This window comes from Ambystoma mexicanum, chromosome 3p, assembly GCF_040938575.1.
Source record: "Ambystoma mexicanum isolate Mex_15411 chromosome 3p, UKY_AmexF1_1, whole genome shotgun sequence".
In the NCBI taxonomy this organism is placed as follows: Eukaryota; Metazoa; Chordata; class Amphibia; order Caudata; family Ambystomatidae; genus Ambystoma; species Ambystoma mexicanum.
Window position 1 is genome coordinate 934,528,891 of NC_090925.1, and position 24,064 is coordinate 934,552,954.

Sequence of the window (24,064 nt, forward strand, 5' to 3'; positions counted from 1 at the left end):
CCTATAATTTAGGAAAGATGCACACACACACATAAAAAGACTCAAGCGTCAAAAAGTGCTTCAGATTGCATAAAGGTGCCCAAAATCCTAAAAAGCATGTGCCATAATACATTAAGCAAAAAGGTGCCACCATGCTAAAGTGCCAACTATATTTCTGTTTTTTTTATTATAGACTACCCAGCCTTTTATTTCATATGGCATGGGTGTCAGCTAGTGTCGACGATTAGCCACCAGCCTCGTCTTCCTCGGGGCTGAATTGATGTATCAAACGTTTTTGTGGAAAACTTTAATCACATGTCATTTTAGAATGATATTCAAACAGTATCTTACTCAAATGCAAGTGGATGGAAATGAAAATCTATTACCCATAAATGTACCTGAATAGTGTAGGGGACGACACGTATGAGAGACTGGCCAAATGTCTATAATTGCAGAATTTGTCATCAGTACAATGTCAAACAAGCATAATAAATACATGTCTGTAATTCTTTAGTTAAATTATAGCTCTGCAAATCAACCAAAACTTTTTCATTTACCTCAAACTCCCTCTATATTTAGTCAGAAAACATTTATTTGTTAAAAGTACCCTCAAGTTACAGTATAAAAGTCTAACAAACTAAAACATGACTAAAACAAAAAGAAGCTGTTCACATTAATTGTCGATTTTCCACAAATAAAACAATGAATATTGTAGTACAGAGTAAAAACGCAAGGGGGGTCAAGCTTGTAACCTTGATTAAAAACAAATTTCACATATCACAGTCTGAAATGTCTTCCTCAATAGCCACGTCCAACAGCTACAGTGATCTGTTGCAAAAATCACTACAGGGGAGATTAAAAACAACAGAAAACAACAGCAGAAGGTAAAGTGTGAGTGCCAGCATCTCTAAGAACAGGTTTTAGATACAAGCATCGTAGGCCTATTGACTTGTCACATAACAGAAAGAAATGTTGGACAGTTTCTTTTGATTTCCCACATATAGGACATAAATCCGATGCTACAAGGTGTCACACATAAGTCAATGTGGCAACAAGAAAAATGCCCAACTGCAGGCAAGTGTACAAGGATCGCTGGAATGAAGGGGAAATATCATCTAAATAAGACTTAAAAGCAAGATCATAACTGTTCATGATATATACACAACCTAATTTGGACTTGGCAGCTTCTGCAAGAAGATATTCCATGGCTCTCCATTTAGCAGTGCTTTTGGCTCTAATCAAATACAAATGACAGCAGTCGAAGGGGTTGCTCCACAGCATGCCCATATCAAGATAGTATAACATAGACCTAATGTCAGAAAAACATTTAAGTCCTTTACCTCCACTTAGGGAAATGAGATCAAAGCCTCCTTGCATTTCTACAGACCTGGTTGGCACCAAACCCTTATCCAGAAGAATACTGGATTAAACATTGCACGTGTGCCTATAGAAGTAATGCCATAATCCAAAAGGGTCAGGGCAGAGGGACTCTCTGTATAGTGTTAATGATTTCTTGAGGGGAAACAACCCTTCCCTTTTATCAATAATCTGTAGTTTCTTTCAAGTTTCCATGCATCCAATGTCTATAATATAACAGACCTACTATTAACAACATTAACTTTATATTTAACAATGGCCAACCACGATACACGTTAAGTTCTTCTAGCCAGATGATTTAATGTTCACCTTATTCGAGATGCAGTTTTAATCTGCATTGTTAATAAACATGTAAAATGGCCAGATCACAGCGTTTTCACGAAGCATTTGCCATTCACTGGGCACACCTCTGTTAACATATTATTCCGGTCACGTGAGAAACGGGATGTCATTGTAAAATATATTGCTGTTGCTGTTTCGTGTGGTCTCTAGACCGCTAAACTTAGATGTATTTGTATGAGCAAAATGTGCACTGCACGGTAACAGAATAATGTAATTAATTCAGCTTTTCGACCTTCCATTCATGTACAAGACAAAGCAATTTTATCGCATGGAAGCAGATCATATTGAGCCAGATGTTTCCAAAAATGAGATGTGCAGTACTTCATTTTCAAGGCACTGAGCCCCTAAAATGCTGTATAATTAGTATTGCAGAAAGCAGAGTCATATTAAATAGGGCCAGTTGATAATATCATTAAGTCCTTGTGTATGTGCTGAAGATTGTATATTCATTTTGTTCACGTACGGCCAACTTTTGTTCCATAGACCCACCTCTTGTGACACACAAACCAACTTAATTCTTTGACTATGTGTTGGTTTATATCTCCTCGCAAAATAATAAGGATATAGTCAATGTAACATTGATAAAGCATAACTGATGTCAAAACCTATTAGTCTCGATCCAAATACATTTATTTTCAAATGTATTTACAAATAGATGTGCCAAACTGGGGGCAAACGTTCTCCCCACTGAAGTCTCCTTGATTTGCTAAAGATATTCACTTAGAGCATTCTTTTCTGGCAGGTAAAGAATAAACAAGTGTCCAAATGGGTTCTATGTCTTTTCATCGACGGGTGCAATTTCAATGTTTTTTACAAGTATTTCTTACCGAAAAAACTCAACAAAATTGATTTATTTTTATTTTGGGGGGTTCCCCACCCAAGCCACCCATCCCCCAATGTTTTTTTACCTATTCCCGAAACCACCCCCACCCCTTATATATACTTTTCCAATCCCCCACACCCTTTATATATTTCAATGAGTTATTTTTGTAAAATGTACTCATAAAAAAACCCATTGAAATTACAACAGTCGATGTAAGAACGCTATACCCTCCAAATGGTATTTTACTATTTGGGACGATATTGACTGAACAGTCCTTAGGACGGTTAAGGGGCAGTCCCCTTTCTTGATAGTTGGAGAAGACATCAGCGTATTTAAAGTGCATCTTAGGAATCAACTAAAGGTTCCCAAAAGAGGCAGTTGTAGAGTTGGCGGTATGTTCAATTAGAGGGATGGGTACGTTTTCCTGTTGTTTCACAGTGCACTGTTGTGCACAGTGTTCAGAACCCAAGAAAACTGTGCCAGCAGCAGACCAGTTGGTATATGGGTATGCTGCATAAGCCAGGGAAGACCAAGTATCACTGGATAATGGGCTGCATGGATAAGATCAAAGGATAATTTTTCCTGATGTCCAGCTATGGTTAGTACAAGATCTTCAGTTTGTTCAACAACTGGTATGGATATTAGCAGTGGCCCGTCAACCCATTCCATAGGTTGAGCCTCATTTTTGGTCACTCAAGGAATATTGTGCAGTTTAGCCCCTGCATCGTCCATATAAAAAACAGTCACTCCAAAGTCTACCAGTGCATGGTGCATAATGGTGTCCTGAAATTAATTGGTGGTTTGGAGAAGACCACCTGGCTGACAGAGTTTTCCAGGGTTTTAGGTGTAGATACTGAGGGACTGTGTGCATATTGACGCACAAGCTTGAGTGTCCCTTTCAGGTCTGGGTGGCAGCGATTTCCGAATGCCTTGTATGTGCCAAAGGGCAATCCTTTACTAGATATTGTGGAGAAGGACGGTACATGCATTACCCTAATTTTCATTGTCTGGCTCTTTCTTCCTTTGATAGCAGTCAATGAGCTGCCCCTATTTGCATGGGGGCGCAGTCTTCTGAAGGGACTGAACGAGGTGCATTCACAGAGAAGGGATGCCTGTTCTTTCTTTTTTCCTTTCCTTTTGGCGTTCCTAAAGTCGGTAATCTAGCTGAAGGACTATGGTAATCAGTTCAGCCAAACTACTTGGTCAAGTAGCCCTGGTCAACTCACCCTTGAGCTGTTCGCCCAACTCACGACAAAACAGAGTGATGAAGGTGGCTTCAGGACAGGCTGTGTCAGCAGGCAGTTCTTTGAAGTGAGTCATGTAGGAAAGGATGTCCGTAGAACCCTGGCGGATGTCTAACAGAGTTTCTTGTGATGTTTAAGTCAGCTCGGGACAACAAAATATGGCTCTCAAGCTAGTCACAAATCCTTGATAGTTGTTTAACAGAGGGTCGTTGGAGTAAACCAAAGGTGTGGCCCATGCAAGGGTGTTTGCAGCCAGGTTTTGAACAATGTGGCATGCCTTGGCTTGATCGGTTGAAAGAAAATGGGGTTTAAACATGTACTGGACAGTACAAGAATCCAGAAAGGTGTCTTGCATGGTAACCATATACCTCCAGGTGAGGTTTTCTGACTTAACGGTTTGCACCTCCAAGATAAGGGCTTCAACGGCAACCACAAACTGCATTTGGTCCAATTTTTATTTTTAGTTTGGGCTATGAGGTGCCACTTTAGCGCCACCTATAAGCTGAAACTATTGCATTAGAGCACATATGGGGGTAATCACATATGAGGAGGGACATAACGCTTGTGGGTATTGTTTGATTATTTGCCCATCCATTGACTGCCCATGGCCATGCTAAATCCTATGGCCCTTTACACCCAGTTCCTGCCCCTATACACCCAAAACACCTCCTCACGGGACCTCTTTGAGCTCGCTTTAATCAACCTCACCATCCAACGTTATGCTCAAAGTGCCTGCCAGTGTTTTTTCAAACCAGTCTTCTGAGAGTTAATTACTTAATTGGAGCTGGAAAACCAAAATTGGTGTAATAAAAATGTCTTAACTAGTTCTGCCTTCAGCCACTTGATTTATAATCACTATGTGTCCTTCAATGAAGTCCTGGCATGTATATAAATATTAGGCATTTGCCAGGCGCTGCTATTATATGCCCAGGTACTCGCACCATGTTGCACCCACTACCATCAATGGGCAGTTAATACCACTTTGTCAGTGGCTGGCAAGTGTATTTCCATGCTTACACAAAAGCCCAAACTGTTGCCATTGCCAATGCTTGTTCTATTTAACGTCACAATCTGTCAGCGATTGGACGTACCTGATGTGTTTTCTTGCTGGGGGACCTGACGAATAATTGTTAGTCTCCACTGGAAACCACTCTCCCACCTGTACGCTAGGCGAGTGCCCTTCAGGGAAGCCATTTGAAGCTAAACCTTCTGGGGGTAGAAAACTCTTCTCCGGTTTATAGTATAGTGAGTATTTCGAATGACATAATTTCGAATGTCAAAATGTCGAAAAAAATGTACCTAAAAAAAAAACAATTTTGAATGTCTTTTTTTGTTATTTTTTGTTTGAAATGGGGGGGTTCCCCCAAGCCCACCCTTTATTTTACCCTTTTTTTTACTCACGAAACAAAAAAAACATGTAAATTAAAAAATAATACATTCGAAAAAAAATGTAGGTAAAATGTTTTCGACATTTTTGTCATTCGAAATTATTTTTTCCACATATTAACTGGATACCCTCTTCTCCACAATGTCTGGAGTCTACGACAGGAATTAGAGGTGATGATTTTACTGGAAGCAGGAATCCAGCAGAGACTGGACTGATGACAATTGCCAGAGGATTGGGAGACTAAAGTAGCACGAAAGAAAACGGGGCAGGAATGCAGGAGAGCACAGAGGAAGGTATTACAAGCATAAGAGAGGGGAACAAAGGAAGGTTGTGAAGCAGTAGACAGGAAGCCAGTAAGTCACTGGAGTGTTGGATAACGAGGAGAATCTGAACATTGCAACCGGTCAGGCGCTGGTCCAGTATCCTCTTTGCAGACTGGTATCAGGCCGAGAAGCCAGAGGCAGAATTGATGTTCGAGGAATGGCAGACACCATCTTTGAATGGGACAAAAAGGTCCAATGGTGACCACCGTGATGGTTGTGGCTGTATCTTCAGCAGTGCCATAGGGACCAGAAGCCCCGAGTTTGGGCGTCCCGCATAACAAACATGGGCTTGTCTCGTTCAAATTTGGGCCTGTCCCTAAACTCTTTCTTTGGCCAATCCTGCCCTTTTTTTTCTTCCTGATCTTACATGGGGAAGCCATGCTAGGCACCCGTACTACACCAATCTCCTTCCAATTTCGCTAAGCAACCTCCTTCTCTGTACTAACCTATTCCTAATTTTTCCAACAAACCTCCTGCTCCTCTAATGCAACCTCGTCCAGATGACTTCCAGCAACCTTCTCCTTTTAACTTATATATCCTTCCCATCTCCAACCTGTCTACACTCCTTCTCATCTCCAATCTCCTTCAAACTCCTTCTCCTTCTGATGACTTAAGGTATACTCCTCCCTCTGATGTCTTAATCCAATCTCCTGCTTAACCCAAAATGCTCTTTAACTCTCAATTCAACTTCCTCATGACTCCACCCTATATGCAAGTCTCCATTCCAACTCCTTCCGTGCTATGCAACTCGATCCAAACTGCTGTCTCTCTCAAACCTCCTCCAACACCTCTCTGTACTTTCCAATCCCCTAGTTGCTCTCTCCACCAGCTAATACTCCAAACATACATACTGCCTGGCTGAGATGTTGAGTCTACATAGTCCTATGACCCTTCTCCTGGGACTGGTATTTCTATGTGGGTCTACACTTGTGGCAGTGAATGAGTGTGGGCCACTGATTGGGGCACCTTAATTAGTTTACCAAAGTGTGTTTTGAGTTTATTGTGATGGGCCAAGCCTTTAAAAGGCTGACCTGTCATTTTGGAATTCTCTTCTCTTTACTGTTGTGCCCTGGATGTCCTGGGCCCCTGATGTCCGAGAAGAAGGTGTGTATTGTACCATTTTGTCACCCATTTCTAGGCTCAGCTTCTTTTGGGCTTCTATTTAGATATGTTCCCATTTGTTTTATGATCAGACCAGTGGGCAGTAATCTGTAAATTACAGCAGTTTGTTCTCAGATGCATCCATGGCTTAATTCACCAGTCTCTGGGCCTCGTCACGAGTTTGGCAGTAACTCTTAAATGCGACAGAAGTGCTATTACCGCCGCATTTAAGGGTCTGCCAAATCACGGCATCGGCTGATTTCCCTCCCAGCTCTTAGCTGGGGGAAATCCGCCGAAATTTCGCGCTCATACCGCCGGCGGGAAATCCGCCGGCGGTAAGAGCGTGAAATTTCCCCATTGAGCCCAATGGGGAATGGGGCATTCCCGAATGGGCTCAATGGGGAATGGGGATTTCCCGTTCCGACAAACCCGTGATCTGGCGCTAATAGCGCCGGTGGGTTTGGCGGTAGGGCAGATAACGCCAGCGCTATTAGTGCTGGCGTTACCGCCCAACTCGTGATGAGGCTCTCTGTGTCCCTGTTTATTCTTTTACATCTTCATCACACTCTCTGTGAACCTGCAGATGCTCCTGCATGCCTGAATCTATCCAAAATGCAAGTATCGAATAAGTTACATGAGAGTGGTTCCAAACATCTCCAAGACAGGAGTGAGCGGTCTGGGTGTATCGATTTTGGGGACACTCACAGAAGCATGCCGACAGTTATGCTCCTAAATCTCCCCACATGAAACACCTCAGTGGTGTACAAAATGAAATAGCATGGATTCTCTGGGTACAGAAAGGACTGCCTCAGAGTTAAGGCAGCTCTATACAAACAGATAAGCAAGTTTGTCTGGCACACCAATGAGAGTCACTTGAGTGCTGAGGATCAGTGGCAGGGGTATCCCCTGCACACACAAACAATGGACAGGTGTTCTCATTGCTCCCTGTGTGGACATGCACAGCAGCGATGCCGCTTCTGCACATAGACAATGGAACTGACCATCTCCCTGTTATCCCATATGGTTTGAGCTGAGAAGATTCCTGCATATACAAGTGAGGGCCAAACCTGAACCACCACAGCACCTAGGACGTTTCTTAGACACATATCTAGAACATATCTGCCCCTTTTAGTCCCAAGTTTAAGTCGTTTGATGGGGAAAGGGGAAACCTGGTGGCCAGGGGAGACCATACAAGTCATGATGTCAACCTGGGGTAGTGCCTGTCAGAGCCCCCAATGCCTAGTCACTCTTGCCAATCTCTATGTAGAAACTGACAACAAACTCTCAAAGAAATCTGAAGTACAATATTCTACAAAGGACTCCAGTCAAACACAAACCCAGATTGCAATTGCAGATCACAAGCATGACACATTAACAAGGAGGAAGGAAGGAGGGTGACGGAGCAGTAGGAAGGAGGAAGTAAGGGGAGCAGAAGTTTGGAGGAAAGAAGACATCATAGAATGAAAAGGTTACATGTCTTTATAACGAATCATTTTATAACGAATGCACATATAATGAAAAATAAATAACGACAAAACATAACATTGTTTTTTCTTATTTTGGGGGGTCCGGCCCCAACCCTTGTTTCCCCCAGCTAAAAACGCACCTAGCAGTTTCTCCACAAGATGTAACCCTTTACCCCACCCCACATACATTTTTGTTATTTTATTTCGCTATATATTTTTCGTTATAAATTCATTTGTTATACATTTTTCATTATAAAGACGGTATACCAAAGCAAAGTATATTGGGAGGGAACAGATTATATCACTTTGACCAATAAGATGGAACTTAAAGAACTGTGAAAGAGGCACAATCTTTGGAGAAGAATAGTACATGCTATATTCTGACATGCAAAATAATAGCAATAAACATTCCTCGTTTAATGACAGGTTTTAATGCAGGTTGAAAAGAGCTCCTGGTGGCTCTAAGTCATAATCTGGACTGTTGAAGGCAATACCAAAAGAAGGCCGATTTTGTGTGCCCTTCAATGGCAGGGAGTATGGCAATTTGGGGGCCGGGGGCGGGGGGTGAGTTCTTCCATGCTATTCCACCCTTCCCCACCTTTTTGAATCAGGGGTCTTATACCCCGATAAACTCTAATTCATGCCCCTGCCCCCTCCATTCGATGCCACGCATTTTGCCAGGTGCCCTCCTAACACCTACAAAACGCACATACACACTACCACAAACACAAACTCTCAACACGCACACACACATCGTAGCATGTGCTTATCCGATTGCGGACAAAATATCTGATACCCTTGTGGCGGCCAAGATAAAGCCCCCTGGGCCAGCCTCAGTTTGCAGCACATAAGGAGATCAGACAGCCGGGTGGTAAATCAAGCTTCATGGATTTATATTGAAAATGCACAGCATACAGAGTTATCAGCAGGGAAAAACAGCATGCAGCATGCAAGTGTTCAGGCAGCCGGCAAAAGGAGCTCTCTCCCTCGTCTCACCCCTCCTGCAGGTTTATATAACATATCATAGGCAAACACTAATATGTTTCTGTACTATCATAATGGGGGTGTTACTTGGCACGACATTACAGGCAGTTGGCAAGTCTGAGCCTGGGGTCCTTACTATCTTAAACTTTATCTCACTAAATACTCCCCCTCCAGACCTCTACGTTCCTCTGGCACCAACTTTCTGTGTGTAAATCGCTTCGCTAAACAGCGGGCAGGAGGTTGGTTGCTTTCCTCAGCTGGCTCACTACTATGGAACAGCCTCCCCCTCGATCTGCGCCTTGAGCAGGACTTCCTTAAATTCCAGAAGCTCAAGACCTTCCTCTTTACCTCCTCCTTCCCATCTCCACTCCTCTGCCAAGATCACAGCTGCTGTGATTGGTATCCTGGGCCCTTATGCATCCATCGGGGGTCAGAACTCCCAAACACAATCGTCCCATTTTCTGTCTTCTCTGAGCACTTCCCTGGCACTCCCTCCGCCTGGAGGCTCGCACTTACACCCAACACGGCTCCTGGCCGTGTAGCACTTACCTCTCCATGCACTTCATCTGTTGCTCACTCACGAGCAAGAATACTCCAGCATCTTCCTCCTCTGCCCTTTCCTTGCTGCACTTGCATGTTCTGAATTATTCACAGGGCATAGTAGGTTTGTCCTTCTCCTTTCCCCATCTCTGTTGTGTATTCAATATGCATCTATCCCTTGTTCCCTCTCTTGCCCTGTAGGCGCTTTGAAACACTATGTACTTGCTGTATAAGCGCCTAACAAGCGAACAATAAATAAACAAATAAGTAAAATAAACTGTCGATATCTTCCTTGTGACCTTATGACGCAGTGCTGCAGGAACATCGTGTTGTATTGGGAATAAGCGGCATTCGCAGAAACCCCTTCTTATATCTCCCATATATGGGGCTAATGCTAACTTGTAGAGAATACGCGGAAGGGAAGGTCTGACGTGACCTGGGTTTGGGCCTGTCTGCAGTGCAGGCCCAGGGAGGCCCAGAGAGGTGAAATGGAAGGCCTGAGGCCTCAATGTATGTCAGAGTCTAATAGCATTGCATAATGTAGCAAAGCAATCCTGCACATCATAGCATAGCAATCCTGCATAGCACAGCAATCCTGCATAGCTTAGCAATCCAGCATAACATAGCATAGCAATCCTGTATAGCATAGCAATCCCGCCACATCACCCTCATGGCTGGGGATACCATGCACTGCATACCTGTATCTTAATTTTTAGATAGCCACAAAATGTTCACTTCTTTATGAACCCCATAAAAATGCCAAATACAAAGATCGTTTCCAGTCCTGTGGCCATGCCCATTGGCTACCTTACCTAGGGCATGACCAATAGCCATGCCATAGCCACCCCTAAGCCAGTATAAATTGCAATGGGCATAGCCTGTGGCCATGCCCAGTGGTCACTTTGCCCAAGCCATTCAGCTATACATTGGGACCCCCCACCATGCAAAGAAATGGTGGATCTGCAGGCTACTAATAGCACCACATGCCCAGTAAGCAATTTGCAGTGGCTACTTGGCATGGCCTGCCATCATATAAAATGGCCACTTTGCTCAGTGAGTGGTCTAAGCTCCATCAGCAGCCATGGATACCACAAGCTCCACAGACATGGGACCTCATGACGGGTCCGGCGGTAACCCTGCCAGTGCGAATGGTGGGTTGCCGCCGGACCCATAAAAATGTACCAGTGCCTGACTTCCCAGTGCCACCAGCTAATTACGAGTACGGCAGCCGGGAAGTCAGGTGCCGGTAAATTTGTTAATCCCCATTCCCATAAGAGTCCCAGAGGACTCTATGGGATTGGGGACACAGAAACACTGGCACTGTTGTTAACCTATAGGAACTGTCAGGCACAGCGGCTCTGGCAGGCAAACAAGTAATTGGCGGTCCGGAAACAAGGGTGCCAGTGATCTTACCGCACCCTTGTTTCCGGACCGGCAAACTTGTCATGAGGCCCATGGTCTACAGTTTTGAGCCTGGTCTGCGGGTTCAAGCGCGGTTTGAACCCTCTGGGTATACCCACCACCTTAGGGAAGGTGTGGTGGACCCCAGAGGAATGAATTATGGCCCAAAAACCATCTGTTTTCTCACCATATAACAAGCTTCTGGGGGCCTACCTCACTCTTTCTAGGATGGGAAGGACCTCCAGAGGACAAGAAACACCTTCTTTTCCATATTTTACCCCCTTGTAGACACCTAACCTGCAATATACCTTTTGTCCAAATTTATTTTTGCAGTACATAAAGTCAGCAAATAACAATAGTTGCCATTTGGATCATTATTCTGGCCTCAAACCAACCCGATATTTAGCTAGTCAACCTTGCTACCCTATACCAAAATATGTGGACCCATTGTGGGTCCTCAAATGTAAATTGGCTGATAGAGAACCTGAAAATGATCCAGTGGGTCCGCAAACAACCTGGGCAAGCCCTGATATCACATATGGGTGTTTGGTCACTTTCACTAAGATTTAAAACAACCACTAGACGGATTTGCACCAAACCTGTAAAAGCACACTTTCAAGAGCTGACGCCCACTTTCCATAACAATCTGCCACAAAAAAATAGAAAGAGAGAGAGAGAGAGAGACTAATACCAATCTTAATATGAAAACAAAACACAATTTGTATCTATAATCAACTTACCTCTGCGAGGAGCGGAAGAATATCTTCAACTTCTACTGTGACCTCGCTCGGCTGTTCCTGGGCCTCTGCATTTTCTACCTGCTGCTTGCTTTGGCTTTGCTCTTTACCTTTTCCTTTTGCCTTTTCCTTTGATTTTTTACTTTTCTTCTTTATTTTCAGTTTGCTAAGGGCGTGTTTCAAGGCCATGGCAGGTTTCTTCTCAGCCATGGAATTATTCTGGAAGATTTCCACTGATATGGACATGAGGATGCGGCCACGGTAAAATATTCCTTGCCCGAGGCCTTCATTGAGATCCCGGTGAACATCTCTCAAAGTGTAGTTCTGCGATGAACCATAGAGGTTTACCCAAGCAGGGCCGAAGGTTGGGTTAAATCCAGCTACAGGAAAAAGAGGTATGGTATTATTAGAATAGCTTTTCGGCATTAGTACTTATTGGGTTTGAACTCAGCCTTCCGATAGTCCACCCACTCCTGTCATGAGGCTCCATGTGCCTCAGCAGGGCTTAACCTTCAATGCCAAAAGGATTCAACATTCACTGATTACTGCAGGTGGAAAACATGGGTACTATGAATATGTTACTCGCACTCTCTAATAGAGACATTTTGAAATGTTCTTCTACTTATAACCAGCAAATTGGAGAGAGTAATTTCCAGGTTTTTTTCTGTGAGGTGTTGGGTGGTGGGGTGCTCAGGAGTAGTGAGGGCAGGGCCACTGCTGCTTTGATGGGGAGAGCTGTGCATTGCACATTACACACAGATAACTTAAATGAGCACAATAATCCTCCAAGCTATCTTACTGAGATGGGAAGCTTTGACATGCATGGTACAAGCATATCTCTGCAGCAAGTACGTTAATGCCCTGTGCTACCATACATGGATTTGACCCTTCATTATCCTACTATGATTGACTGTTTGTTTTATTATTTTTGTAATTTTATTTTCATAGGTTTGAGTTTGACACAGAGGCCATGCCTAGTGGACCCATCAGATGTCTTTGGGGTGCCCAGAGCATAGCCAAAAGTCCTGCCCCAAACAAGGTGAACATTAGGCATGGGGCCATGCCTAGTGATCATATTGGGTGGTTTGGGGGGTGTCCAGGGCTTGGTTCAAGACCATGCTTTGACGAATAAGGACCAATCGGTATGGCCACGGCCATGCTTGGTCTCATTGGGGGTTCCATGTTAATATCCCCGCAAAAATATTGCGATACAAAAATATCAAAACACCCCGCAGCCCCTGCATTATTTTAAAATGTGTGGGGGACAACCCTCCAACCCACGCTCCCACAATATATCCTCCCCAAAAATATCGCCAATGGCGAGACAAACAGCCATATGTATGGCAATATTTTTGGTGGGCATATTTTGTAGGGATACCCTCATTGGGTAGCTCAATGGAGGGCCAAAACTCTCCTGTAAGGAAGGTGGCCACTGCACCTGGCCAAATGCCATACCTATTGGGCGTGTTGGGTGACTTGGTGTTGCCCTGTACAAGGTGGCTAGTGGGAACATTGGGTGGCTTGGGGGTGCCTAGAGTCTTTGTCATGCCCAATGGACACATCGGGAGGCCCAGGGGTGTTCAAAGGATGGTTAAAGGATTTGCCCAGAGGGCACAGTAGGCAAAATAGCATATATCTTTAAAACAGTTCTGCAATTACGTTTAAGTTTCCCTTAAAAAAAAATTAGAATGTCAGTGATAAAACACCATCATACTATGGCTGCAGTGGAAAACAACAAAGCCCTACAAGTCTGCATGAATTGCTGGGAATGCAACCATAACTCTGCCACTGCCTTCCTGTAGGCACCATAACTCACCAACCATCATGCAGCACCCATGAGGCCAATTATACCAACACAAACAACATACATATATCCATTGTTCTTAATTGACATGGGTAACAGAAAGTGATTAAGGATAAACAGTAGTACTCCAGACTGGTTAGTTTAACTTTTAATTTGATTTCAGGTACAACTGACAAGAAGAGTTCAGTGAAAAAATGTTCATGTCAATGAGCACGATGAGAGAAGTCTTAAGCAGTGTACGCATGTGGTCAAGTTATAGTTGCTGAAGAGAATCCTTTTTCCCAAAGATGCTGCACTGCTGGACGTAATCCACCATTATAGAAAATCAATTAGTATCATTTTGTGAGGCTCTTTCGCAGGCTTTCCTCCTCCTCTTTCATCAAGGTGGCAATTCATAAATTTATTTATTGGATATATGTAAGGCGCCTATATAACAAATGGTGTTTCAAGGGGCCACAAGACAAAAAAAGGGGAGTAGAACAAGGGAGAAAGATAATAATAATGGTCCTACTAGGCCTTGTGGCATTTGGATCGTTCAAGTGCAGTAACAAGAAGTCCGAGGGAGAGGGGGGGGTGCAAGTCTGCACAAGATACACAGTGCTACGGTGGGAAGGGAAGTGCAGGGTAAAGAGGAGAGAGTGCAAATGAAAGGGGGTAGAGGAGTAAGGGGAAGAGTGCCACAGGGGCTAGGCGAGTGATAAGGCGAGGCCAGGAGGGCAAGTGCCAGGAATTGCATGTGGTGCAGGGGGTGAGGGTCCGCATGCTAAGTGTGAGGAGTGGGGGTGCACTGGACGGGAGGGGTCTGGTGCCCTATAGAACTCAGAGGGAACCAGGCAGCCAGTCACTGTTGCAAAAAGAGGTGTTAACAAGGGAGGGGGAGAGGGAAGGAAGAAGAGAACATGAGGGTCTTGAGGAGCTTCCGGAACTTAAGGAGATCTGTCTCAAATCTGAGAGGGGCTGGGAGACCATTCCAGAGGGAAGCTCCTGTGGAGGAGAGAGATCTACGCCCCCCCCCCCACTCTCTGCTTAGAGAAACGTCTGATCTGCAGAGAGTTGGAGCTCCAACACCAAGGGCTCTAGCAGGGAGGTATTTAGGGAGGCAGAGTTGGATGTAGCTAGGTCCCAGGCCCCAGAAAGCTGTATGGTTGATGCAGAGGGCTTTGAACTTGATCCTAGCAGGAAGCGGGAGCCAATGGAGAGATTTTAGGACTGGAGAGATGCAGTACCTGGCTTGAGGCCAAGGATAAGTCTTGCATTCCTATTCTGGATTAGTTGAAGGGGGCGAAGGGAGGATAAAGGAAGATTGAGGAAGAAGCTGTTGCAGTAGTCCAGCCTAGAGAAGACCAGAGCTCTGGAGACATTGAGTTTCTGAGGGAAGGTGACAGTGATCCTTCTTGGCAAGGTCCGCGATGTGAGGAGAGAAGGATAGAGAGGAGTCAAAGATGACACCAAGGTTTTTTGTCTCACAAGAGGGTGAGGGGAGGGCACCCATAGAGGGTGGCCAGAGGCTAGTAGAGAAGGAGGGAGCTGGGGTCCCATCTCAGTCTTATTGGCATTAAGGTAGAGTTCATTGGTAGCACAACATGCATCAATAGCAGTCAGGGATGAGAGAGGAGGAAGAGAAGGCAGTCGAGGGAAGCTTGAAGGAGAGCTGCGTGTTGTCTGCATAACACTGGAAGTGAGGAGAGAAGGAGGAGATTAGGGGGGTCAGAGGGGCGAGGTAGATCTTGAAGAGCCACAGAGAGAGGATAGAGCCATGAGCGATGCTGCAGGTGGAGAGTGTGACAGGGGTGAGAAAAGGGCCCAGTTGGACCTGAGAAGGTCGGTCAGCGAGGAATGAGGCCAACCAGTCCAGTGCCAGGCCGTGATGCCAAAGGTGTCACAGAGCCGATTTCTCAGGGTGGCATGATTGTACCGTGTCGAAAACAGAGGAAAGATCCAGAAGGATAAGAATGGATGGAGAATTGTACTCTATATTTGAGAGCAAGTCATCACAGGTGTTCAGTAGAGCAGTTTCCGTGCCTCTGGTTGCTCTGAAGCCAGACTGGTGGTTGTGCAGACAACCAACAGATTCAGAGTGTGGATCAGTTAGAAGATGACCAGTATCTCCAGGAGTTTACCCAGGAAGGGGGTAATGGAGAAAGGGTGGTAGTTAGCCAGGCAGGAGAGGTCAGCATAGGATTTTTTGAGGAGAGGATGCACAAGGGAGTGGTCGAGGGGTAGCGGGAAGGAGGCAGTGGCAAAGGAGTGATTACAGAAATTGGCCAAGGTTGGCGCAAGGGAGGCAATGTTGACCTGGATAGTTCTGGAGGAGCAGGGGATCACCTGTTTGGAGGAGACTTTCATAGAGAGGACTTGTCTAGAGACCTCATCTGTTGCTATGGACGAGAAAGAGGAGAGTAGGAGGGAAGGCAGAGGGGGGCCAAGGGAGGCCTGAGAGCTAGGGAGGGTGGAGGGAGGGGAGTAGAGGAGACTGAAGGCAGGATGTCCTGGTTTTGGCTAAAAAGTGGGAGGCCATTGAAGTACAGAGGGTCAGGGATGGCAGGGGAGAAGAGACTGCAGTAGGATTGGTTGAGTTCCTTGAAGATTTTAACCAGTTTGCCTGTGTTGTTAGTGGCTCCAGAGATGCAGGCTTGCATATGGGCCATCTTCTTCAAGCAGATGAAGAGTCTGTATTGCCTTTGGAGCAGGCGGCAGACCAGTCTGTCAAAGGATGTGCCTGATGCCTTCCACTTCTGCTCAGCAACTCTGCACTTGCGTTTAAGAGACACTAGGTCGGAGTCATAACAGGTTTTGTGCTTGAAGGCAAGCTTCATATGGATCCTCATGACAGGGGCAAGCATGTCCAGGCTGTAGGTGATAGAGAGGCGAAGATTAGCAATGCAGAGTCAGTGTGGGAGTCCGTTGAATGGGTGCGAGGGGGAATAAAAGTGGCAGCAAAAGCAGCAACTGACACTCACTTCATTGCCGTTGGTGGTGAAGGGGCAAGAGGGGTGGCAGACAGAGGAGTGACAGGAGAAGGGAGGAAGTTGAAGAGTGACGGAAGATGCCAATCAAGAAGGAGGAGTTTGGGCTGAGAGCCCTTGGCCATGGCAGTGCAATTCTGCTAGACATTAATGATGCAGCTAGAGGATGAGAAGCATGCCAAGAGTACATCCCAATTGGTGCGACCATTAATGGGTGATGAAGAGAAAGGCGAGAGGACAGAGACCAATTGAGGAATCCATAGTTCAGGAGAGGGAACGACAAATAGAATATCTGTGACAGTCTGCCTAGAAGAAGCATTGACGTAGGTGTCAGTGATGGGCAGGCCTGGATTGGAGACCATGAGATCTTTTTTGAACTTTTTCCTTCCAGGCTTCGAGGTAGAGGTAGGATAGGTGATAGAGTAGCAGTTAGAATAGATAGGGGAGACGGAAAGCACCATGGAGAGAGAGTGCACAGAGTTGGAGGGAGGGAGAGAGAAGAGATGGAGAAACTGCACAATGCACAATGAACTCACAGGGTATTGCCCTACTCCAGCAGCAAAGGAGGAAGGAAGGAAGGCAACTAGGTGAGATGAACCCTGCTCCAGAATACGAGGAAAAAGTGCCAGGCGGCCTAGCAGCAAGAGAAGCACAGACCGATAAGGTGCACAAAGAAGTCCACTGGAGTACTAGCAAGGCTACAGCCTTTCAAGCAGCAGTCCTCACCACACAGGGCACCTGGCAACTGAAACTCCTTATTGGGTGTCACCTCCCATTTGCAATGTGACTCACACTCCCTCCAATGTTACTACGGGGTTGCACTCCTTTGTCAGCCTGGGACACCACTGTTTGCCCAGGAAGCTCCCCATATTTCCTTATAATCCGTGGCTGCGTGCCCAGAAACTGGCTACTTGTTTCCTGCTGGTGCTTTTCCATCAACCTAGGTTGTTTGGAATGGGCCCACTTCAGAGTCTTTTAAAAAATAAAACCCTTCACTTCTGGGTTGCAACAACAGGTAGAGGTAACTGAGCCTCCTCTGCCTTCTTCGCCTCTGGGTACAGCCCTGCTCCTCGCAGCCACATGCCATTTAAGGTGGCTGCAGCCAGACGCTGGCGGCAGAAATGAGCTGCAGCGCTGCCTGCTTGGTGCCGGTTCCTATGGAGACATAACGCTGCACAACGTACTTGTGTTCTCACCATACAGCACAAGGCAGCTCTACCATGGAATCAGAGAGCCTCTGGCATCTACGGCAGCACGATCAATACCATATACATTGTAGCCAGGCTCTTGGATCAGCAATAGTCAGTGTCCAGCCCCACAGCGCAGCTCTCCACATGTAAGTGCCACCTCCCTGGTTAATCTGAAAACTCCCCCTGGTGATGGGGCTTCACAAAGCCAGGTCACAGCAAGGTCATACACTACTATATCCAGCCAGATTCCGTAGCTCCTATGCCGGCTCTCCCGAGCGGGTATCTCCTTTCCCTGCAATCCAAAGACTGCCGGTTCACCGCTCCCTGCAGTTGGAGCAATTTTGGAAAGTGCCCAACAGCTCGCTGCCGACCACCGTAGGTAAGCGCAACCCCAGCCACACCGACCCTGGGCCGAGCCTTGCAGTTGCAGTGCACTCTGCCACCAGGGTACGGTACACCACGGCGGTCCTTGCGGCCAGACGCATATGTCGCACCACCCCAGCAGTGGCTGCACCGCTCGTTGGGCCGCTCTGCTGGTGGGAAGACGGCGAATTACCGATCCCCAATGAAGTATGTGGTAGATATATTGGTGAGTGGGCTATTAAAATTAGTGTGTTATCAATTTCAGAGTGCATTATAATCTGTTGAGTGAACTGCATAGTTTCCCTCTTAATTCATGAGCATCTCTTCTGTTGCTTCTCAAGGTTACAATGCATCATGATTAATCACAAACATCAATTGCCTTGAAATCTCTTTTGCCTTCCCAGCCCCTCACTTGTCATTTCCTCTTACAATCTATCTAAAATATTCACCATACAGATGGGCCAGCCCATGCCCCTACCATTACTTAGTGCACACAGTTTTTGCTCCCAATCATAGATTTTGGCACACCCTTAGAGCTAATTAGCTGGTCACCTTAAAGAAACAACCTGTTTGAGATGGGATATTATTCAGGCATGTGTCACAGCTTCTCCCAAGCGTGCAAAAAATAAGCTCCACATCTCCCAATTAATCTCATCTGGAACATCTTTTAGAGAGCACTTTAGAAAAGGTTGAAGCGCTAGAACCAATAATTAACATCACCAATGAATATCTAAAATCCATAGTGGACAAGTGGAAGGACACTCACCAGAGACTCTTAGTGGAAGAGCAGAGGATTTGTGACATCCAGGATCTCACTCCAAAAGCTGCAGTCCTTAAGAAGGAGGTAAGGCAGCTCACAGATAACTATGAGTATGCTAAAACAAAACACAGGTAGAACAAGCTGCACCTCTATGGACAACCAAATGATGTGGTGTGTCAAGATACTGCCACCTATCTTGCTGAGTTCATTCCAATGCTCCTCAGTGTAATGAAAAGCTGCTGAGTATCTAAATTACACACAGTTTGAGTCCTTCTTGGCATCATGTTCTGTGGCCAACAAGTCTTGTTGCATCATCAATGACTTTCTGGAATATATGCAGCTGGGACAGATTTTAAAAGTTGCTAAAAGCTCCTACAATGGGATATAAATAGCCGTGTCTTCTCTCAAGATGATGCTAGAGCCATCACAGACAGATACAAGGCTTTCCTCATAGTAACCCAGACCTTTAAACAATGCTATATGGTCTATATCTTCCTTCATCTGTGTTTGTTCAAAGTCACAGTAAATAACAAAATCCCTCAATTGAGGACACAGATAAACTTGTGAAGTTCATTAAATCACTGAAGCAGAAGGATATGGAGGGGCAGCAAATGTAAAGGGGTTTGACAAACATTCCTACCTCAAATTGTAACTATTCCCAGGCATTTAAGTGACTATGGTTTCTATTTTAGTTGTTTTCAATCCACAACCTCTATGTATACCAATGGAAGGCTATCATGTACAACGCTGTTCCAATCCCAGGTAGTCTTTTTTATATGACATATCCTTTAACTTTCCAGTAAAGTTTGTTTTTTTCCACTCAACTGTGTATCGGTATTCATGTGTTTACTGGTTCATGCTTGAATATCTAGCGATTTGGTACCAATGACCAGCTGGGAGGACTATCTGGCTGTCAAGCCGTATTCTTTTTGTGGGTGATTTTATTGGTCTGATCAGTTAACCATGAACCCTGCTCTACATGTGCTTTATCTTCCTTCCTTCCTTCCCTGCACACCCTTTGTTTCTGTTTACACTTGGTCACACCTGCTCAAACTGCACTTCATGCTACCAAATGGAATTGTCTTGTTAACCTATATTCAACTGTTTTCGTGGAACAACTAAGTTTCAGTGGGTGCTCGGATAATCTCTTGGAATGTCAGGGTAATGGATCATCTCATAAAATGGAAAAAAAAGTCCTCTCTCACTCAGAAACTGGGAGTTGCTATAACACTCATTCAAGAAACAAACTTTCCTGATGAGAAATCGTCCAATTAGAGAGGCAGCCAATGGATTATGTACTTTTGCACATGTAATGGGTGAAAAAGGAGGCAAAGATATTCTGGTTCAAAAGAAATTAAAAGTCTCAGTCATCACCTCCAGATGGGTGCAGTTTCATCCTCATTGAGAAACAATTTCCAAGGTTCCACAGTGTTTATGGCCCCATCCAATGCAATTGGGTGTTTTGGTCATGATTTTTTTAAAGAACTTAATTTTTGATTTTTCAACTGTTACAAAACAATCACACCCACATTAGGGCATGCTCCCCATGCATCGTCCGAAACCCCCCCCTCCTCCCCCACAGATCATTCCCTCTCTCAGTCTGTTGAATTGATGGAATGTTAATTCATCCTCCTCGTATATCAGTGAGTGCGCTGTCTTTAATTATTGGGTAAGTTGTGTCTCAGCATCCTGGGTGCTGCGTCTTTCTGACGAGGATGATGTGTCCTCGTCTGCCTCGTTTATCAGGTATGTCTTAAATGGGCCCCAGATATCGGGGGGGCCTGCGTGTTGAGGCAGTGTCTTGATGAAGGCAGATTCTATGTCCTGGCAGTAGAGAAAGTCTTTCCGCCAGTTTGTAACCGTCGGAGCCGTTCCTCGGCCCCACGACATGGCGACTCTTCTGCGCGCTAGAGTTAACAGTAGCCCAGCTAGTGTCCTCCCTGCTGGCGAGAGCTGTTTTGTCATCCCAAGTAAGGCTACTGTCGGGATCGGCCGGATTTCCTCTCCTATGATTGATGAAGTCATCTGAAGGAACTGGGTCTAGAATGTTGTCAGCTTCGGGCAGTCCCATGCTAGGTTTATGAAATCAGCGGTGAGACTTCCACATCTTTCACACTTTGCGGGTACATCTGGTTGTTGTCTGCTCTTTTTGGCGGGGGTAATGTACGTCTGGTGAAGGAAATTAAAGTAGATTTGCTTAAGGCGTGAATTAAGAGCGATTTTTTGTGTTTGACGAAGGATAAATGTCCAATCTTCATCCGGGATTGTGAATTGGAGGGAGCTTTCCCATCTTGTTTTTGTGCGTGGGTTGGCAGGTGTTGTGTCTGTTAGGATGGATTTGTAAATGGATGAAACTAGTTTGCCCTCTCCTTGTGCCTGGATCACATTATGTAATAGTTGTCAAGTTGGGGGTTGATGCGGAAAGGAAGGGAATAGTGATTGGAGAGTATATCGGGTTCTAAAGTATAGGAACTTGTCTAGGGGGGTGTCACCTCGTCTTTCGGTTGCTTGTTGGGGTGTAATGAAAGTTCCTTCACTGAACAGGTCGCCCATAGTGCTTATCTGTAGCTTCTCTACCCAGTGGTGAAATACCTTTTCAGAGGTCAGAGGGATCCCGGGTATGAATTTTACCGGGAGGAGGGGCGAATATCTCACTTGAATTTTGTATTTTTGTGCAAGCTTCTTCCAGATCCCATAGGTTGCGAGGACCACATTCATAGTGTTAAAGGGTACCGGGAGCTGACTGATAATAACCGCCCTCAGTAAGTTGGGGGTTGCCAGGGCATGCTCAATCTGCACGTGTGGTCTGATGAAGTGTGTTGCGTACCAGTGGCTGAGGAACTGTGCTTTGGCCGGCCAAAAATATCGCTCTAGATCGGGGAGGGCTAGTCATACGGTGGATACTGGAAGTGTCAGTGTTGAGTGAGAGACCCTGGCCTGTTTGCCTGCCCATAGCAGCTCGAGGACCAAGCTTTTGACTCTCTTTAAAAAGGATTGTGGGATCAGAATGGGGATGTTAGTAAAAAGGTATAATAGATTCGGCAGGATCACCATTTTGACAAGTGAGGCTCTTCCCCACAGGGTCAGCAGGAGAGAAAGCCAGCGGTTTACTTTCTCTTGTAGTGTTTTTAATACTACTTCGTGGTTGTCTCGGAAGACGTCGAGGTAGCTTAGTGACATCAATATACCTAGGTATCGTACCCGTGAGGTCTCCCATGTCAAGTGATAATCATCAGTGAATGCTCTGGTCGCCGGGGTGAGTGGGAAGATTATAGATTTAGTCTTATTGATTTTTAAACCGGATATTGCCCCAAATTTAATTACTTCTCTCATTACTGGGTTTAGGTTTTCACTGGGGTTGCGAATGAATAGTGCTACATCGTCTGCATAGAGGGATATAATCAGCCAGTGTGGGCCGATGTTGAGCCCTCTGTGGAGTTACTGGGATCAGAGGTTCGACGCTAGGGGTTCCATTATCAGCGCGAATATTAGCGCCGACAGAGGACACCCCTTTCTAGTGCCTCGTTGTAAATGGATTGTGGAAGATCTTGCCGAGTCCACCAGTATGTTTGCTTGGGGGTTTTTGTATAGCAGGGAGACTAGTCTAATGAATCGTGCCCCCAGGCCCATCTGGGTGAGCACTGCGAATAGGAAGGGCCATTCTACCGAATTGAAGGCCTTTTTGGCATCGAGCAGTACAGCGACAGCCTGATGAGTGGGGGCAAGGGCCTCGATAATTTCCGAACAGCTTCCTGATGCCAAATGTCGTATTGCGGCCGGGCACGGAACCTGCCTGATCTGCGAGCACGAGGGCGGGCATCAGCGGTACTAACCTGTACATGAGTATTTTCGCTAATATTTTGTTGTCGAGGTTTAGAAGAGATATGGGCCTGTAGGATGCGCATTCTTCTGGTGGTTTGCCAGCCTTGTGCATTAGTATTATATTGGCCTCGCAGAAGGACTGTGGAAGGAATCCCGTGTCCAGTGCCTCTCTGTACACTTCTGCTAGAAGGGGGGCTAGGGTATTGGCAAAGGCTTTGTAGAATTCTCCTGTCAGGCCGTCGGGCCCCGGGGCTTTGGTGTTTGGAAGGGTTATAATAGCTTCTACTATCTCGTCTGAAGTGATGGTTTCGTTGAGGGGTTCATGCAGCTCACTCTCCACCCAGTAGAGCTCAGTGTCATCGAGGTATCTTTTTAGGGTGTCAGTGTCTAAGTTGTGTTTTGAAGAATACAGGTTTTGGTAAAAGGTTTGGAATTCTTCGACTATTTCTTCGTCAGTGTACACAAGCGTGCCTTGTCTGGTTTGCATCCTTTCAACTGTCGTCGGTTTCCTTAAGTCCTGCTTGGGGGCGTGGGTCATTCGTGGTGGAGATTTTAAATTCGAGGTGTTTTAGCCGTTCCTCACTGGAGGTCAGTTCCCGACGGATCATCTTAAGGATGCCGTTCTCCTTTGCCAGGCAGACACCTCTTATGAAGCATTTCAGTGCTTCCCAGATTGTGCTGATCGAGTCCACTGTGCCCAGATTTGTCTCTAAAAATGACAAGAGTTCGTCCCGTAGTTCTGAAGCGAACACTTGGTCTTGGAGGGATCCGGGTTTGAAGCACCAATGCAGTAAGCAAGATTTAGTGATTGACGGGTTGCAGATAAGGGTTACCGGGGAGTGATCTGAGAAAGTTTTAGGAAGGATTTGACAGGGCCCCCATCGGAGTGGACCCCGATGGGGGCCCTGTCAATGGGGGCCGAGATGAACAGGTAATCAATTCTGGAGCTAGTGTTATGCACTGCTGAGTGGAACGTGTAATCGCGCTGCTCCCAGTTGCTATGTCTCCATGCGTCTACGAGATCGTAGGCTCTACATATTTCTTGTAGCTGGAGGCGGGCTTTGGAAATGGTCTATGTCGTGGTCCGTGACTTGTCTTTCAAGGGGTCTAGGGTAGTGTTCAAATTGCCACCCCAAATGATCGTCGTGGAGGTTTGTGCCGCGAGATGTGTGAGCAGCCAGTCAAAGTTGTTAGCACCATCTATATTGGGTCCGTATGAGTTGACTAGGGTGATCTATTTGTCAGCTACGATCCCTCTTACCAAAAGTGATCTGCCTTCAGTATCTTTCACAGTGTTTATCAACCTGAAGCCTGTCTTACGGTTGATCAGGATCGCCACACCTCTGGCATACGACGAGAACAACGAGAAGTATCTATGGCAGCCCCAGTGTCGGGCCCATTGATGTTCTTTTTCAGGTAGTAGATGTGTCTCTTGTAGCATGGCTGCATCAATGT

At 45.7% G+C, this 24,064-nt stretch overlaps 1 protein-coding gene across 1 annotated transcript in view; it reads right to left on the reverse strand.

The window, feature by feature from the left end:
• Window positions 1-24,064, reverse strand: part of LOC138581135 (fer-1-like protein 4) — a 1,598,034-nt gene that overhangs the window by 1,048,951 nt on the left and 525,019 nt on the right. The window contains exon 15 of the mRNA XM_069652231.1: window positions 11,708-12,084. Coding sequence (XP_069508332.1) covers window positions 11,708-12,084 — 377 coding nt within the window. The remainder of the gene's footprint in view (window positions 1-11,707; window positions 12,085-24,064) is intronic.